This window comes from Astyanax mexicanus, chromosome 12 (genome assembly GCF_023375975.1).
Source record: "Astyanax mexicanus isolate ESR-SI-001 chromosome 12, AstMex3_surface, whole genome shotgun sequence".
NCBI lineage: Eukaryota > Metazoa > Chordata > Actinopteri > Characiformes > Acestrorhamphidae > Astyanax > Astyanax mexicanus.
This window is the reverse complement of record NC_064419.1, coordinates 48,450,661-48,470,917: the sequence shown is the minus strand read 5'-3', so window position 1 is coordinate 48,470,917 and position 20,257 is coordinate 48,450,661. Positions and strand designations below refer to the sequence as shown.

At 37.2% G+C, this 20,257-nt stretch overlaps 1 protein-coding gene across 4 annotated transcripts in view; it reads right to left on the bottom strand.

Annotated features, from left to right (window-relative positions):
* The window catches only part of nphp4 (nephronophthisis 4), a 313,994-nt gene that overhangs the window by 180,055 nt on the left and 113,682 nt on the right, over positions 1 to 20,257 (bottom strand). For all 4 annotated transcript variants that reach the window (XM_022670986.2, XM_022670983.2, XM_022670984.2 and 1 more), the window contains exon 8: positions 10,338 to 10,507. In XM_022670986.2, coding sequence (XP_022526707.2) covers positions 10,338 to 10,507 — 170 coding nt within the window. The remainder of the gene's footprint in view (positions 1 to 10,337; positions 10,508 to 20,257) is intronic.

The following is a 20,257-nucleotide window of genomic DNA, read 5'->3' as shown; positions in this document are numbered from 1 at the left end:
GCGTTGCTAGGGGGTTGTTACTATTGTACAGGCATTGGTTGTTTTGTGTTGTTATGGTTACTGTGACATAGCTGTTGATTGTTGAGGCATTGCTGGGGGTTGTTAAAGTGCTACTATGGTACAGGTGTCAGGTGTTGGTGGCTAAGATGTGGCTAGGTGGTTGCTAAGGTGTTGAAATACAATAGCTGTTGGTTGCTACGGTGTTGCTAAGCTGTTTGCGACATTGCTAGGGGGTTGTTACTATGGTACAGGCCTTGGTTGCTAAAATGTGTTTTTTTTTTGGTGTTGTTATGGTTGCTATGATATATCTGTTGATTATTGAGGCTTTGCTATGGGATGTCAATGTGCTACTATGGTGCAGGTGTTGGTGGCTAAGGAGTGGCTAGGTGGTTGCTAAGGTGTAGAAATGCAATAGCTGTTGTTTGCTACAGTGTTGCTAAGGTGTTGATATAATGTTGCTGTGGTTTTGTAATTGGTTATTAGTAAAGTGTAGCAATGCATTGGATTTACACTAATACTGTTGGTTGTTAAGGTGTTTCTAGGAGGTTGCTACTATAGTATAGGTGCCGATTGCTAGGTGGTTGCTAAGCTGTTAATAGATTGTTGCTGTGGTTTTGCAAAGATATTAGAAATGTGTTGCCATGCATTGGATTTACATCAATACTGTCGGTTGTTAAGGTGTTGCCAAGGGGTTGTTACTATAGTAGGGGTGTCGGTTGCTAGGTGTAACCTGTTAATTGAATGTTGCTGTGGTTTTGTAATTAGTAATTAGTAAAGTGTTGCAATGCATTGGATTTAATACAAAAACAAGTTTGACAAAGTTCAATTCATTTAATTTACTGCAATAATTTTTAAACATTTCTGACAAAAATGATGTACGATGTATAAGAACTGATATTATAACTTAATTTTAAATAAAGTACAGCTCAGTTTAAGCTATTTAAGAATCGTATACAGCTTCATTCATCGCTCTACACACTTTAATTCATTACTTTCTTCACAGAAACTGTTTTCTGTTACTGAATAAAAAAAAAAAACTGGCCAGAGTGAACAACGGGTGACTTTTCACAATTACAACACAGAGAAAGCCATGCTAAACTTTCCCGGCTGATTAAAAAGGTCACTGTTTTATTGGGCTGCGGTTAGGAAGGACAGTATTGCGCTAATCTGGCGTGTTCAGACATGTGCATTAAACACGCTTTAGCGAATTAAACGCGGCGGAGAGAAGCGAAGTCGTTAGCGGCTAATCGAGCCCAGCGTGAGCGCGCTGTACGGGAGATCACAGGCTGCGCGGGGCTAACGCTACGCCACTAAATAACCACTCCATACTAATGAGAAAAATAATTGACTCACACACACATGAACTGAAACCTCCTAAAGAGTCCGGCGTGTGGAGGTCTGGTTCTGGCACAGCGCCAGATTCAGGCCCATCACACACGCGGAAATCACCGCCAGAATATAATAACATTTATCCACAGGGTTATTACTTACCAACGCTTAACCCCTTACACTCCACCAATAACATTCAATATAACAGTCTAAACGTGTCCGGCACTGAAGGTATACAGCAAACAATGCATTTAAAAGATTGTGATTTTGATTTGCTAAATATAACATGTCCTTATACGTGAAATACCGGATATAACATGTCTTTACGCACGAAATACCAAATATAACGACTTCATGTGTGAAATACCACATATAGCATGACCTTACGTGTGAAACACCGAATATAACAGCATGTCCTTATGCATGAAATACCAAACATAGCATGTCCTTATGTGTGAAACACCGAATATAAGGTATTTATATGGGAAAAATACCAAATATAACATGTCATTATGTGAGATACCACATATGATATGTCTTTGTGTGTGAAATACAACATATAACATGTCCTTGTGTGATAGATAGCAAATATAACATGTCTCCATGTGTGAAATACCAAATATAATAAGGCCTTGTGGGGAAACAGCAATAATAACATGTCTTTATTTGTGAAGTACCAAATATAGCATGTCTTTGTGCATGCGTGGAATGTCACATATAACATGTATCTATGTGTAAAATAGCAAATATAACATGCCTCGTGTGTGAAATGCCAAATATAACGTCTGTGTGTGAAATACTAAACATAACATGTCTTTATGCATGCAGTACCAAACATAACATGTCTGTTTGTATGAAATATCACACATAACATGTCCTTGTGGTGAACAGCAAACATAACATGTGCAAAATACAAAATATAACATGACTCAAATGTGTGATATACCAAATCTAAAAAGTCTAAATGTCTTTCATATTAAACACAACATGCCTAAACCTCTAATATGCCAAATATAAAATAGCTAAATATGTGATCCACCATATAGAACATGTTACAAATGTGATATCCCAAATATAAACTGCTTACATGTCTAATAAACCAGATATAACACATCTATGTCTATAAACTTCAAATAAAAAGTAAAAACATGTCTAAATCTCATATTCTATATAATCAATTATATATACACATATGAACCATAAAAATGTCTAAAATGTCAAAAATAGTAAATATAACATGTTTAAGCACATGATTACCTAAATATAACATATATTTGAACATATAATGTACAGTGTATAACATGTTCAAAGATACAGTAAACCAAATACAGCATGGCTAAATATGAAGTATACCAAATATAACATGTCCAAACATCTAGTAAACCAATTGCAGCACATCTAAATGAGTAATATACCCAATACCCAATATAAAATATATGTTTAGATATGGATCTAAACATCTTACTTACTACATTTAAAATGTATAACCTGCTGATGTACCAAATATAAGGAATATGATTGTTATACACTGATTATATAACATAACATAATATGAAGAGGTTTTGGGAAATCTACAGTGTAACAGAAATAAAGCAAATAATAAAGTAAAATTCAGTGTTTACTCTTGCTTTAGCTGCACAGGTTGCAGTTATTGATCGTTAGGATCAATAATAACTGCTGTGCCTCTGTTTTAGAAACGACCTCCATATAAACTCAGTATAAACTTCTGCTGCCGAGTCTCTGAAACTCCCTCTACTGTCTGTAAACCTTCATTTCATTTGATCTGCTGCTGAAACTCACAGTAAACATCCTGACAAACCCGATTCACACGCCTCTACACTGATCCACACGTCTATCAGATCAGACACACTGAAGAAAAGTGTGTTTTTAATTCTTATTTCTGTTTCCGTAGAGTTTTACTCCAACAGTCTGACCTGAACTCTGCCTTACTGAGCTTAAAAACCTACTGTCAAAATCACTGAACATTAAAATAGTAAAATAGAGTAAGTATATATCATGTCAATCTTAACTAAACAACTAAAAATATAATGAATTGTACCAAAATAACAGTTAAATCAAATTACAGGGTGGATCAAGATGTACGTGATGTACTGAGTGTCAAAAACAGTCCTTTATAAAACAAATTACTGTTAAATAAATATAAATCCATAATTAATAACAATCCAATAATCACTAACTATTAATCGTTTAGATGAATTACCTATAACACAGCCACCATCACATTTGTGTGCATTGACATAGCAACGAATACAGGTTATGTTTGGTTAAGTTTGAGTAGGGATGTCTAATATTCCAAATACAACATGATAAAAATGTGATATACCAAATATAACCTGCATAAATATCGAACAAATCAAATATAACATGTATGTAGGTCTATGTACCTCCCATATCAAATATAAAATCCTGTATACATGCAAATTAAAAGTGTGCAGTTGTCGAAAATAGTGTATATAACAGGCCAAAACACCTGGTAAACAAAATATAACAGACATATAACATGTCCGAACACCCATTAAATCAAACTTAACATGTCTTAACATGTGACACACCACATACAACATGTCTAAACACCTGATGATCCAAATATAATGTGTCTAAACATCTGTTATACCAAGTATCACACGCTGAAACCCATTATAAACCAAAAATAACATCATAACATGCGCCATGCCACATATAACATGTTTCAACACCCAGTAAACCAAATATTGCATCTATCAACATATGGCATATCAAATCAAACATAACATGTCTCAACATATGCAGCACCGCATATAACATGTCTAAACACCTGAAAAACAAATGCAATATATCTTAACATTTACCACATATAACATGTCTAAACATCTGATAAACCAAATGAAACATATCTTAACATATACCACATATAACATGCCTAAACACCTTATAAATCAAACATAACATGTCTTAACATATGCAGCACCACATATAACATGTCTAAACATTTGATAAACCAAATATAACATGTCTTAACATACGCCACACACTATATGACATGTCTAAACACCCAATAAACAAAAAATAGCATGGATTTTTCATCACATACCGCATATAATGTATAAACAGTTAATAAACCAAATATAACATGACTAAACATATGTAACACTACACACATAAGTATCACATGCCAAAAAACCTTACAAACCAAAAATAACATGTCGGAACATACACTGTATATCATATGTTCCGACATGTTATTTTTGGTTTGTAAGGTTTGGTTTGTAATGCTGGATATATATATATATATATTATATATATATATATATATATATATATATATATATATATATATATATATATATATATATATATATATATCCAGCATAGAGGAAATAGAGGATCCAACAGGGTCTAAACTAAACTATATCAGAGCAGTTATAGAGGGAACTGAGTTTTAAAGTGATATTGGAGCAGATTTCTGTAGAGGGACTTACAGAAGTGCTCAAGAGTCTCAACAAATCAGAATTCAATACACACTTAATTCATTTCAATAAACCTCAGTGAGAGGGTCTCTCGGCGCTCCGGAATGAGTAATAATAAAGTCCACTGAGAGAAAAAAATATTAAAATGACTTTTTCTCCATGCTAAGTAAATCTAAAGCGTGTGATTTCACACACAATTACACTGAGCTAATTGAAAAGATATTATATTATGGTCAAATATAGACTTTCTGACTTATATGGATAAAAAAAGAACTAGATAGAAGTTGCCAGAGGCTTTAAAATGAATTACATCCTACTTTTTTACTTTTATTCTTTTATCCTGAGGCTCAGTCATGATATTAAGTGGGTTCATGTACTAAAACATGCCAACTTTCATTTGCACATGAGCTCTTTAATCCTGTACGATTTTGCTTTTATGTCTTTAGAGTATCTTTAATTCTGTGTTTTTTATTATTTTATGATGATCTAAACCCATCCAAATGATGGCATCTCTGCTGGATTTTCTCAGTCAGTTTTATGAGGTAGAGTCACCTGGAATACAGGCTTTCAGTTAACAGCTGTGCTGAACTCATCAAGAGTTAATTACTTGAGTTTCTTGTCTCTTAATAAAGTGTTTGAGAGCATCAGTTAAAGTAAAGTAGTGAAGAGGTAGAGTTACAGGTATACAGTGAATAGTGAATATTTGAGTAATGTTCTAATCCAGATTATGAGAAGCAACAACTACTCAACTCAATAAAGAAGAAAAAAAAAACATTATAATGATGAAACTGGCACTCATCAGGACTTTTAAGTTACTACATTATTCCGTCATGTGTTCCTTCATAGTCTGGACCACTTTTTCTATTTACTATTCATTTACAGTGTAGGAAAAGTAAATAAATTAAAAAAAAAAAAAAAACTTTTGACTTTTGCACTGTATGCAAATGAGCCCTGTTCTGACTGGCTGCTTGGATGAAAGTGTAAAAGAGTAAAGTTAATCTGCTCCGCCAGTTAAAATAGTTCCATTGCTGCTCTGTTTGTTTGTAGCTGCGCTGTTTGGCTTGTAAACGCTGCAGTGTTGCTAGGTTACCTGTATTTGGCGCAGTAATACATGAAGAGCTTCGGTTAGTTACAGTGCATTAATGGCTGATAACGGTACCCATAGAACGCCTCTCAGCCAATCAGATTGCAGGGTTGGAACTAACTGTGGTATAATAATAATCAGTGTTTCCTTTTATGGTTGTTTTTTTGGTTTCAACAAATAATGAAATATATAAAGGGAAAGAGGAACATAAACATATATAAGTGGGTGTGGCCAATAAGAATGTGTTCTTTTTACAGTGATAAGTTCAGCTGCAGATGCTGGAACTGCTTGATAGCTCCTCCTCTGATGCTGGAGAAAATGAAACTGAAACTTCACGTGAAGCTCTGCTGCAGCTCTTTATAGCAAATGAGCTTCAGTTTAGGAGAGTGAACTGTTCAGACTAATATCAGATATAGATTAAAAGTTATATGCATGCATTTGATGCAACACCAACAACTTTAACTAACTCGAAGTGTTCTCTGGTTTATTCAGAGTAATTATTATTTCCTTTTGTTGTTGCATTTCCATTTGAACAAAGAGTGAAACACCTGCTCTGCTCAAATTGGGCAGCCAGACGAATTCACAGGGAATCAGAAGCGTGCCGCATTAAAACGTGATACAATCGGTGTTACTACACGTTTCTGAAGTGTTGCGCACAGACCTATTAATATCCCACCAAACACCTGTCATGCCTCCATCATGCATGACAGTCTGCCGCTGTTAATTTGCTCCCAACAGCCTGCGATCACTCTTCGTTCACACGCGGGCTCACGCTGGCGTACGCACACGCAGTCAGGGAGACTTCGGTAAAAGTTTTCACTAATTAAACACTTCTTCTCGCACGGCGTCGGAGATTTGGGCTGAAGCTGAACTCGGTGTAAATGAGCGCGGCGCGCGAGAGCTCGTACGTTAACGGTTCACTGCAACACGTACTGCGTGAACTATGAAATATCACACGTCTCACGTCACACACAGAGAGAGAGAGCGAGAGAGAGAGTGAGAGAGAGAGAGCTAGGCGTCAGGCGGTGCGACCCGATGAGAGCTGTGACAGACGGCATAAGGTGGATGTCAGCTCTCTCTCTCTCTCTCTTTCTCGCTCTCTCTCTTACTGTATCTCTTTCTATCTCTTTCTCACTCTATTTTTATCTGTCTATCTCTCTCTCTCTCGATTTCATTTCATCTCTCTTTCACTATCTCTCGCTCTTGTTTAAGCTCTCTCTTGCTTTCTCTACCTCCATGTGCATTCCCTCTCTCCCCCTCACTCTATGTATCTATCTCTCGCTCTATCTCTATCCATTTCTCACTTATTCTAGCTCTCTCTCACCCTCTCCCCCTTTATCTCTATCTCTCTCATTCTATCTCGCTCTATCTCTGTCTCTATCCATCTCTTGCTCTCTCTCTTTCACTGTCTCTCTTGCTCTATCTCTCCTTCTATTCATGTCTATCTATCTATCTTTTTTGTTGTAATCTCTGTCTGTAATTTTCTCTCGCTCTTGTTCTATCTCTCTCTTGCTTTTTCTTCCCCTGCACTTTCTCTCTCTTTCCGTCTTTCCCTCACTCTATGTATCTATATCTCGCACTCTCTTTCTATCCTTTTTTCTCTTATTCTAGCTCTCTCTCTCTCTCTCCCTCTCTCTCTCTCTCTCTCTCTCTCTCTCTGTTTCTGAGCGTGCTCAGTACGGGGGTTCAGGGCTCTGTGTTTGACTCTCTGGCCTCGTGGTATTTCTGCTGGCCGGGCGTTCGGCGCCGCTAATGAAGCAGAACCTAAAGCAGGAGGACGGACAGCGGAGGACAGGGGGACAGCGGGGGACAGAGGGGGACAGAGGAGGACAGCCCGGGGGACGCTCGCCCGTCCAGAGTGAAGAAGAAGAAGAAAAGCGGTTCAGCTTTAAGTGATTAAATATTTAGAGCTTGGCTGGTGGAGAAGATTTGATAGGACTTATAGGACGTGATAAATAAAACACAGAGGAGGAGATATAAGAGAGATAAAGGGCGGGAGAGACGGGGCATCCGGGTCAGAATCAGGGTGGCAGAGAGAAGAGAGGTCCAGCAGCATGTTATGATAATGATGAATTAGAGTAATTAATATTTTAATCACTCTAAATGGGGAAAACTGTTTAAAACAATTGAAACGAGCCTCCAGCTGTTGGACAGATTCTCCCACCTGAGCTGTGGATCTCTGCAGCTCCTCCAGAGAGACCATGGGCCTCATTTACAAGTTGGAATTTCTGCCAAGAAAGGCAGCAACACCTGTGTCTGCAGGATGTTCTGCACAGATCAGTGAGATCAATCGAAGAGAACTGATACGCTAACCACGGGGCTTCCATACTCAAACCTAGTTTTAATGCTAAAGTCTTCAGAAATCCATTTCTCTTTTTTAGTCCTCCGCTTGTTTTCGAGTGTAACCTTTCCTTTTAAACAGAGTTTTAAGAAGAAGGGATGAAATCCTCCAAACTAATAATTGGGAAACTCTTCAAAAGCACCCGATACGTCATCAGGAGAGCTAAGGTTTAGTAACAGAGCTGCTGCTGCTTTAAGGCGTATTTTATTGTATTTCTTCAGAAAAAAAACAAAATGGTGCATAAATTAATTACTATTGTCCATTCTTTAATTCCTTGAATCTGTGATTGGGAGCTAAAATTAGCTGTGATTAGCTATTATTTTATTTAATTGTATTTCTCCGTTCCGCCTTAAATGCTGCAGCTTCTGCTGACTGTTGCATCATTTAAGGTGGAACAGGAAAGTTAGATAAGTTAGTTAGCTACTGAGACAAACTACTAGAATTCTTTTTATGCTTATTATGAAGAATTCAGTTATAAAACATTGAAACAACTCAATAAACTCTGGTACTATATAGCTAATCCTCACTTTTAAGAAGGAAAATACTGAAATTTGTGGGGTTCTTTGGTGTTTCACTTGTGTTCAATCTTAGCAGTGATTCTCATACCCCTCAGTTTGAAGTGTGCCTCTGGAAAATCTCCTACCCCTCCAGCCTAACAAAAATAGGGACACCAAGATTGGGGTCGGGCCAAGGGGTAAAATGGGATTGGGCCATACAAAAAAAAAAAAAAAAAAAAAAAAAAACAGCAGATATTCAATCTTTCAATCACTTAATTCCAAAGTGTAGCTCCACCCTCTTATGATATTGCAAAACAAGGTTTAAAAATGATTTCTAGAGGAAAATATTCGTAATATTTTAAAATATAACCATATTTTACAGTATTAACTACAAAAAAAAGAGCACTAAACCACTTCAGGAACATATTCAGACATTTCTGACATTAACAGTTAGCAGTACCACTCTTAACTATCTTTTTTTTTTTTTAAAGAAACTTTATTTAGAAAAGAAAGCATTCCACTACATAATTCCCAACACACACCAAAGTCCCATTTTTGTTCCTAATTTCAATAGTCCTTCTCTGTTTCGATTCTTGCATGATTTAAATAATGGAAACACTGGAAACAAAAACTTGATCGATTGATCGATTGTCATCCTAGTTCTGGTTTTCCATAACTGACATTTTACAATATATATATATATATATATATATATATATATATATATATATATATATATATATATATATATATATGATCAACCATCATATATCTTTTTTCCTGTTTTGTAAAGGAGTCATTAAATAATCCATAAGCAATAGTTCCTATATTAATATTAATATTAATAATTCATACAGTGTTAATTTCGTTGACAAATAATTTTTGTCATAGTTTTCATCAACTAACTTTTTTTCAAGACAATAATGAGACGATAATAATAATAAAAAAAACAGCAGAAAATAAAAACACTGAAGAAATTAACTGACATTTTTGTCAACTAATAAAAACGAGACATTTTTTTTGGCAGGGAGGACATCCAATCAGAACAGATTTACTGTATGAATTTGTGTTTTTAAGTCTACAGCTCTGTTCAAACTATAATTTAGCCATTCAAATGCTTTAATTAAGTGTTTTACCTTCCATAAATCTAATTATGACCTGATTTCTAGAACTACATTTTTTATTTAAAATATTTATAGTCACATACCTACAATAATAATATATGTTAAGTCATATATAAACATGAATATATTTTACATTCAAACATTAATAATATTACTCAACTGGTTAATAATTTTTCTTTTTGTATAAGAGTATAGTTAATAATTCAAGCATTTACATTTAGACCCTTTACATTTTAGTCGACTAAATTAACTGTAGTTTTAGTCAACTATATTCTTATGATAACTTAAAAACATTTCAGATGACTAAACTATGACTAAAAGTATGATTAAAACTAAATCAAAATTTGCTGTCAAAATTAACACTGTATTCATATTTTGTAAGTTTCTTTTGATCTGTAGCTTTGATCTGTATCGATTATAAAGTGTTGTAAAGTGTTTTTAACTTTAGGGATCAGGTATAATCAGGCCGTATGGGCCGAATAGGGATGGACCCACCTGAGAGTGTCTGTGGAAGTCTGTCTGGGGCCACTGCTCCTATTGGCCCCTGGGGGCCCCTGCTCCAGCACCAGCACCTGAGGCCTCTCCACCCAGCCCCAGCCGTTATGAACTCCCACATGCAGCCGACGCTCCTGAACCACCACCGAACGCACCTCCTTACCCAGAGTCTGAGAAGAGAACAGAACACATGATAACTCAACACCTGAAGAGAACTGCAGGATTATTTATTTAATTATATCGTAATATATTGTTTTGCTTTTATACACATTTTACAAGGTAAAATTCAAGCACTTTTAAGGCCCATTTGTAAGTTTTTCCAGCACCTTTCAGCTGTGGTAAATCAATGATACCGGTGATATATCAAAACTCTGATTCAGTAATATGTAATATATAGTAAAACTATTCTCCACACTTCACAGCAACTATACTACTGAGAAACAAAATTCTTCTAAGTAAGTAAATCAGCAAGAATTATTGATTATTGATCAGGAAGGATCCCACCCACCCAGCACACGCACTTTTTGTCCCACTCCCCTCAGGCCGGAGGCTGCGGAGCATTAAGTGCAAAACAACAAGACTCAGAAACAGCTTCATTCCGGAAGCTGTAAGACTCTTAAACTCCACTTAACAACACACTGCACTGACACCAAGGACAAATTACTGTTTACCAACATGGTCACTTTACTTGCACTGAGACACTTTATCTCCACTGCTCTAATTCACATTATCATGCTGCTATAGCACACTTGCACTCTGGACTTCATGTTGCTGAACCTTCTACTCTCTATTTATTTATTTTATTCTTTGGGATATTTATCTATCTATTTTGTATATTCTATTTCTTTTATTGTATTCTTTTTTTATCTATATATCTATTAATAACAGCTCTTTGGGTGTAAACTGGATCGTGAGATCACAATTTCGTTCCACCTCATGTACCACATGTGATGCGAATGACAATAAAATCTCCTTGAATCCTTGAATTTATTTGTGTCAGTTTCAAACAATTTAAATACCAATGTTCTTCACCACATGTTTAGCCTATTCATTTGATTGAGCTGATTGAGTTACTGTAGTCTGTCAACTTCAGGATGAGTTGAGAGCATTTATACATACATATACTCAAAATTACTGATTTGTTTTTGGTCACACTGCAAGAGATTTTATTACGTTTGCGTAAGAACAAACAGAATTTTGTTTGGTAACAGCAGAATGAAAATTAATTAAAGCCTTTTTATTTTATGCTCTACAATTTCTTCTTTAAGTGAACTTATTTAGTCAGATAGTTATTTGTTGTAAATGAATGTAGTTAGAATTTCAAGCATTTTAAAGCATTTTCTCCAAAATTCCAGCACTTTCTAGGCCTGGAAAACAGAAAGTTAAAATTCAAGCCTTTTCCAGGATTTCAAGCACCTGCACAAAACCTGATTTTTATATTTACCAGTTTAAACATATCTGTGCAAAAGTTTTCTTGTGTTTTCTGGACTTTCTGGAGCCAATTGTAATCAGTAAAGCCCTTAGATACAGTATAGTCTAGATGTTCCAGCCTTATAGTACAAAAAAGGCAAATTCATAATTCTGATTTTAGCTATGTTATCTGGGTAATTGACAATATTTTTTTATTTTATTTTATTTTTATTTTTATGTCACCTCTTTGTCAATCCAGGCATTGTAGGAGCGGGACAACATGCATGTAGTAAAAATCCCACAATTTAATAAATAGTCTAGAAAATTCTAATAATCCCGCGATGATTTTCATACATAATGAACAGAAGCAGAAGGGCACCGAGTGGTCCAGCGATCTAAAGCGCTGCCACTATAATCAGAAGATCGTCTGTTCGAATTCCGGTCATGCAGCTTGTCATCAGCTGCCGGAGCCCTGAGAGAGCACAGTTGATCTTGCTCTCTCTGGGTGGGTACAGTACAGTAGATGGCGCTCTCTCTTTCCCCTCATCACTCCTAGGGTGATGTGGATCAGCACAAGGCTGCATCTGTGAGCTGATGTATCAGAACCAGTCGCTGCGCTTTCCTCCGAGCGTTAGCGCTGTGATGCTACTCGGTAATGCTAAAGCATCAGCAGCAGTTCAAAAAGAGGGGGAGTCCTAATGAGTGGGTTGGGTGAGTGGGCCCAGTAAATTGGGATTTTGGGAAAATAAAAATAAAAAATAAAAAAATGAAAAATAATAATAGAAACAACATTTCTCCACAGAGATTATCAGTTTTTGGTAAAAAAGTTTGGTTAAAAAAATACTTTTTCACCTTTTTTAATGATTCCTCTGTAAATGTAATAGTTTAGTTATCATTAAGTATTCACCAAATAATCAGCAACTAAAATATTTGTAAGAAAATGGAACAAATAGTACAAAAAAATGGCAAATTTATCTGCAGGAATCTTTAACACACACACACACACACACGTACAGTATATTTGCACGTGTGTGGAATTTATTAGGTAATATGCTGATGCTCTGTGTGTGATTAGCCTGGCGGAGCTCCTCTAGTGGCGTGTCCTGTTTGTGTTTAACTCTCAGGGGATTGTGGGTAATGTGTATAAGTCATGGCGGTACACGGCTGGCCTCTCTGTAGCAGATCTCCTGTATCTCTCAGGCCTCTAATTACAGCAGCAGCAGCATCCTGCAGTAAATACAGAACACAGTGCAGGACTGGGAGGAGCCCAACAACCAACGGGGAAAACTGCAGGAGAGAAAGACGGTCGTATTTGCATATTTATGTAAACCGGAATTAAACAGAGCAAATCAACAACTGGCTGCGTTATTTATTCTGCAAAACTTAAAGGTATTACACTTTAATTTAAGATTTACAGGTAATATAATAAAGAAAACCAAAATATAGATCCAAAAAAAGAAAAAAGATATAAATTATATGTGTACATTATTAAAGACTTTAATTTTGAACATCTCTGCTGGATTTTCTCAGTCAGTTTTATGAGGTAGAGTCACCTGGAATTCAGGCTTTCAGTTAACAGCTGTGCTGAACTCATCAAGAGTTAATTACTTGAATTTCTTGTGTCTTAATAAAGGGTTCTCTGTGATTTTATTTCCATCCGGAACAACCATGTACTACTTTTTTTTTTTTTTTTTCTCAGACGTCCTCGCAGCTCGCAATTCTCGAGCTTCGTAAGCTCACGTTTAATAAAATAGGTATTTGTCCACTGCTGCGCATTGTAATTACACTTTGGGCACTTAGGCGTTTCCACGGAGATCCACGTTAAAAACACAACAGTGAGTGGAAATGGAGGAGCTACTGAACATCACGATGTCATGTGACTGAGAAAGCCTAAAAACTCACTGGTCCTCCTGTTTTTTTTTTCAATTACAGTCCGGATGCAGGAGTTTTATCACAGAGGCTCAAGACGTTGGCTCTTCTCGTTTCTGCTCAAATTTAAGACGTTATCACTCCGTTAAATGATCAATGGAGACTGCAGTCTCTCAAAAAGATAAAAGAGGACGTTAAAACTCTTCAGAATAATTGAATAAGCATTAGCCTCTCTCCATTAATCAGTGTCCAGGCATGTTTAACAAACATATCAATAAAAGGTAACTGCGCTGGCGTAGCATGGCACCGCTGGCAGACGCCCGCTGCTGCTAAGACATATTGACTCCTAAAGCGGGTGGCGGCAGCAGTCAAAAGTTATTAATCACTGCGATTGGAGCGAGCGGATGGTTCAGAGAGGCCGGAATGGAGACGAACAGCTTTTCTCCAGCACTTCTCCTCTGGCTCTGCTCCACCCAGGCCTCCTACTCACTGCTACTGCAATTAGCATATCAATACGGCGTGTGGTTTTATATGCAGGGCTACAGAGGCAGGCGGCGAACACATCCTACTTTACCCAGTGAATCACGCCGCTAAAGCAGCTCCAAAACCTCCCTTCAGCCGGACATAATGCAATTTCTCGCTGCCTTCTTTCACAGCCAGGAAGAGCCTACATTTCCATACGACTGGAGAAACATGTATGATGAAACCCTGGCTGTGATAAGAAACTGCATTCAGCAGTGTGAACAAGATGAGAATTGACGTTAGGAAGTTGATAATGAAGTTAATACCATGCATACGGATGATTTTACCCAGCGGTAACATGTAAAGAGTAATGGACCCAGTACTGATCCTTGAGGGACACCATATTTTACTCTAGACTGATAAGAGCATTCGTTATTTAAATAAACACACTGGAATCGATCTCTCAGATAAGATCTGAACTTTAATTCCTATAAGATTTTCTAACCTATCAAGCAGCACTAAGATCTAGCAGTACAAGGAAGGCAGTACTGCCCCTATCAAGAGCTGAAAGTAAGTCATTAGTTACTGTAAGTAAAGCTGTTTCAGTGCTTCATGGTTTTGTCTAAATCCAGATTGAAAAACCTCAAGAACACTATTGCTTTGTAAATAAAAGCACAGCTGCTTAAACACAATTTTTTCTAGAATTTTGGCTAAAAATGGAAGATTAGAATTATGATTAGAATTATAATTAGAAAGCTCGCGGGGGTCCTGATTTGGCTTTTTGATAATGGGCTTAATGACCGCCAGTTTAAGAGATTTGGGTACGTAGCACATGCTAAGTTAAAGTGCTCGTTTGGAAAAAAAAACAAAACGGATTTGCACAATTTTCCACCTTTCACCCCAAATGAAGTCGATAATTCAAGGTAAGCCAAGACCTGCTGGGACTGGAGATACAAGGCTAACTCTAATGTTACTGACAATGATGAAGTCTAACTTTTCAGGCACATGTTTTATATTTTACATTCTTCAAACTAGCTCCTCTTTAAAGGGCTGCACGGTAGCTTAGTGGTTTAGTGGTTAGCACATTCGCCTCCCAGCACTGGGGTCTTGGGTTCAAGTCCATATCTGGGTGGAGTTTCCATGTTCTCGCCGTGTCTGTGTAAGTTTCCTCCGGGAACTCCAGTTTCTTCCAACACAACAGTCCAAAAACATGGAGATTAGATAAACTGGATACTCTAAAAATGTCCAGAAAAAAATGATTGGGCATTCTATCCTGGGTAAATGCTGTAGTGCTAGATGCAGTTCTCCAGGTGGACGGTTGTTTCCGGTTGAGAGTACGCTGTGCGCTGTGCTGCTGCTTCTCACCGGTGTGTGGATGAGTGCTGAGTATAAATAGTTGTACATAAAATGTGTAAATTGTAAAGCGTCCTTTTGTTTCTAGAAAGGCGCTACATAAGTTGAAGTTTTCAGTCAGCTTTATGAGGTAGAGTCACTTGGAATTCAGGCTTTCAGTTAACAGCTGTGCTGAACTCATCACGAGTTAATTACTTGAATTTCTTGTCTCTTAATAAAGTGTTTGAGAGCATCAGTTGTTAACTTGTGAAGAGAGTTGGTTCTAATCCATATTATGAAGAGAAAAAATGACTTAAAGAAGAAATGAAGATGAGTCAATCCGAATATATAAGAATTTCAAGAACTTTGAAAGTATCCTGAAATGCAGTCACTGCAAAGACCATCAAAAACATTATAATGAGATTAAAATGATGAAACTGGCCCTCGTCAGGAACCTTTGGGGAGGAAACTGAAATAAGAAAAAAAATATAGAAAGAAAGAAAAGATGAATAAGGTTGATGGAACTGGCCCTCATCAGGACCGCCACAGGAAAGGAAGAGCGAGAGTTTCCTCTGTTGTACAGGTTCATAAGTTCAACAAGTGTATAAGTTCATCAGAGTTACCAGCCTCAGAAACCACAAGTTAACAAACAGCTCCCCAGATTAGAGCATCTAAAAGCTTCTTCACTGAGTATTTTGGTTTGTTTAACACTGTTTTTAAGTTACTACATGATTCATTATGTGTTAAATCACAGCCAAACAAATACTGTATGTCTGTAAATGACTATTCGCAGGTCTACAATCACTGCAAACATACAGAAACATCTGCAAAAGACCCAAAAATCAAGTATCGTCTTCCAGACAAAGTATTATTTAGTCTAGAACAAATCTGTGTCGAGCAAAGTAAGTCGAGTCCTGCTCTGCATTCTAAAATTAGTTCAGACAAAGTAAAAGCAAGGACTACTTCTTTTCGGGGTCACAATTATCAGGAGGATAAAAAATGTGTGTAATAATGCAAAATAAGCAACAAGGGCGAATAAGAGAGAGAGAGAGAATAAGAGAGAGAGAGAGAGAGAGAGAGAGAGAGACGGGAGTTTTCTTCAGGTATTTGTTCCAGCAGAGCAGAGCGAGGTCCACCTTAATGAAGAGACCTGTCTGCAGTCAGGAGACGTAATCAGGTAATTAAATCAGGTGGTGGCGTAGCTGCTTTCAGCACATACCTGAGGAGCCGGGCCCCGAGCTTATTCAGGCTGATGGAGCGCATGATGAAGTAATTGTGAACGCTCAGTTAGGCAGCTAACAAGTGCTGGGAGAGATGCAGCATCCAGTATTAATGGTGGATCTACACAAAGTCCTGACAGGCACACACTTATTTACAGATTTCCACTGAAGCTGGAGCATTAGCTTTAGCATTATCGGCTAACCGCTAGCGGGTAATGCTAATGCTGCTCCAGCAGTGCTAGCCAGGGTTAGCAGCAGGCTACATGCCAAGTATATTCACCTCTGAATGCACAAAGAGCTAGCGCTAGTGCAATTAGTGGACAAATCACTACTAATAGAATCTGATAAAATTCCCATTCCCAACAGTTTTTAAAGTTTGATTCAAAAATGCATAAAAATGTGGCTTAATGTATTTCTCACACTATATGGCACACCAGATTATAAGGCACACTATCAATGAACATCTGTTTCCTGGTCTATTTTCATACACAAGCAGCACCAGATAAGGCACATTTTTTGTGATACTAGTAAGGAACAGGGATGTCGCCATGTTTTCCTTCTAATTCAACAGGCGTAAGACCAAGATAAGTTAAGTAAACAAAACTGTAATTCTTATATATATATAAAAAAAATAATAATAATAATTCAGGTAAGTCAGTTTTTTAGATTTAGATCACTTACAAAATCTGATAAAATTCTAATTGATTTTATGATGCACTAGTAAGGAACATGGGTGTCGCCATGTTCATACCTGTCAAGTTTTAGATTTAAAAATAAGGGATATTTTCCTCTGTCCGCTTAAAGCCGTCCCACCAGCCCAACGAAGGTTCAGTATCCCTTACATTTTAAGACACGTTTACAAAAAATCTAAAATAACCACATGTGAACCATTTACACACTACAATTAAATTATCAGAATCTGAAATGTTGTGGACATTCCTACATATGTCATTCTTTTAATACAGCCAAATTAAAAATCCTTTTCTAGATATAAAAAAGTTAAGATTTCATGTCTTTTTTGCCATAAATGCACTCTTTTATATTATATAGTTTTTATAGATTTAAAATTGAACAAAGGGTGCACAAATTCTGCAAAATGACTGTATGTGACCTAAAAATAGCATTATGAGCTTTTACTAAAAGGACATGGACCAGATATATTCCATCAGTAAAAATTAGTCCTAAGTGGCCTACACAATTAATAATTTTTAATTAATACTTCTTTCTTTTGATCACTCAACCCCTGATCAGTTCAGGTCATTTCGGTCCTCTCCACATTTCTAGTTAAACTGAGTCACAAGCTGTAATTTTTTATTTTAAAAGTTTTAATCTGTGTGTTTTAATTCGGAGAGGAGTATTTTTAAGCAGCTATCAGAAAAATCTCATCACAGTTTACATGATTAGCTTACCCTTACCTTTCTTTAAGAAAAATCGCTGAATATCCAGATCTGTTTTAACATCAGCAGCTCCGACTAGCTGCCTGAACTCACAGCGAGGAGGGCGGGGCTTCCCCACACTGACTCTCCTTTGCAAGCTGATTGGCTGTTTCTCCTGAAAGGCGGGACTTTCTCCTTGAACCGGCTCCACGATTGGTTAAGAGACACAGAGCAGTCAGCTCCCTGTCTCCTCAATAATATATATATTTTTTTTTTAATATAATACGGGAAATTTACGGGACAATACTAATACGGGAGGACGGCGGGAAAGAGGAGTAAAATACGGTAGTTTCCCGGCCAAAACGGGAGACTTGACAGGTATGCATGTTTCCCTTCTAAATCAGCGGGTTCATCGCTGGGTGGTGAGACCTGCAATGCTAAGCTAAGTTAAGCAAACAAAACTGTAATTTTTAAATAAAAAAAAATAAATAAAAAATCAGGCAAGTCAATCAAGTAAAACTAGTGCTGGATGTAAATCTACACAGTTTTCTCTCCTAAAGTAAAGCGCGTCCATTTATTTACAGTAAGCTTAGATTTCTAGTTTTCCACTGAAGCTGGAGCATTAGCTTTATTGGCTAACCGCTAGCGGGTAATGCTTTTGCTTCTTCAGCAATGCTAGCCAGGGTTAGCAGCAGGCTACAGGCCAATTATATTCACCTCTGAATGCCCAAAGAGCTAGCGCTTAGTGCAATTAGTGGTTAATGCTAATGCTGCTCCTTGCAGGCAGACACTTACTAGTGTCCTATCTGTCTGAACTGGGGAAAGACCAAAACACTGGTAAAGCACTCCAGATATAGTCTAGTTACCAAAAAAAAAAAAAAAATCAGACAAGTAAAACTAGTGCTGGATGTAAATCTACACAGTTTTCTCTCCTGAACTAAAGTGCTTCCATTTATTTACAGTAAGATTAGATTTCTAGTTTTCCACTGAAGCTGGAGCATTAGCTTTAGCGGCTAACCGCTAGTAGGTAATGCTGATGCTGCTCCAGCAGTGCTAGCCGGGGTTAGCAGCAGGCTACGGGCTGATAATACTCTCCTCTGGATGGGCAAAGAGCCATGGAAGATCAGTATCCTATCAGTACGAATGGGGGAGAGACCAAAACACTTGGAACTCCAAACATAATCTAGTCACCAAAAATGTTCTTTTTTTTTTTGGGAGCGCATTTCCATGGAGATCCATGTAAAAACACAACAGCGAGTGGAAATGGAGGAGCTACTGAACACGATGTCATGTGACCGAGAAAGCAAAATAAAAAAAAAATGCAGGAGTTTTATCACTGAGTAGAAGTGTAAAATATTTTACACAGAAGTCCCCCTAAGAAACTAATCCCGTACAGATAGGGCTTAAAATGTTGGCTCTTTAGTTTCTTCTCAAATTTAAGACGTTCCCACTTTGTTAAATGATCAGTGGAGACTGCAGTCTCTCAAAAAGATAAAAAAGGAAGTTAAATCTCTTCAGCATAATTGATTAAGCATTATCCTCTCTCCATTAATAAGTTTCAGTTCGTAGAGTTTGAGAAAAAAAATGTGGCTTACCGTATTTTTCACACTATGAGGCACTGGATTATAAGGCACGTTTTATGTGACACTAATAAGGAACAGCGGCGTCACCATGTTTTTTAATTCAGCCGCTCTCACTGCTGGGTGGTGAGTAAACAAGTAAACAACACTGTAAGTCAAACATGTGCTGGATGTAAATGTACTCAGATTCTCTCCTGAACTAAAGCGCTTCCATTTAATTTACAGTAGGCTTAGCGGCGGGTAATGCTAATGCCGCTCCAGCAGTGCTAGCCGGGTTAGCAGCAGGCTACAGGCAGATAATACTCACCTCTGAATTGCCAAAGAGCTAGCGCTTAGAGTGGTTAGCGGGTAATGCTAATACTGCTGGAGAACTAAACTGAAACTCCTGTATAACTCTGTACTTTATCTTTATATATAGCATTACTCATATCTCAAATCTACAAGAAATCACTCAATACGTGTTTCTGTATAATAACAGGTATTATATCTACTGTATATTCTCACGTTGGAATTCTCAATACTCGTGCATTTGCCTCTCCTCTCATCTGAAACAGCCTTTTCTCTTCCAGTAAAACGAAAAAGAAACAGAAAAATGACTTTTAAAGAAAAGAGAAGGACATCCGCGACTCTTCCAGACATAAGAAGACATAAGCTGGAATTAAGGCGACGGA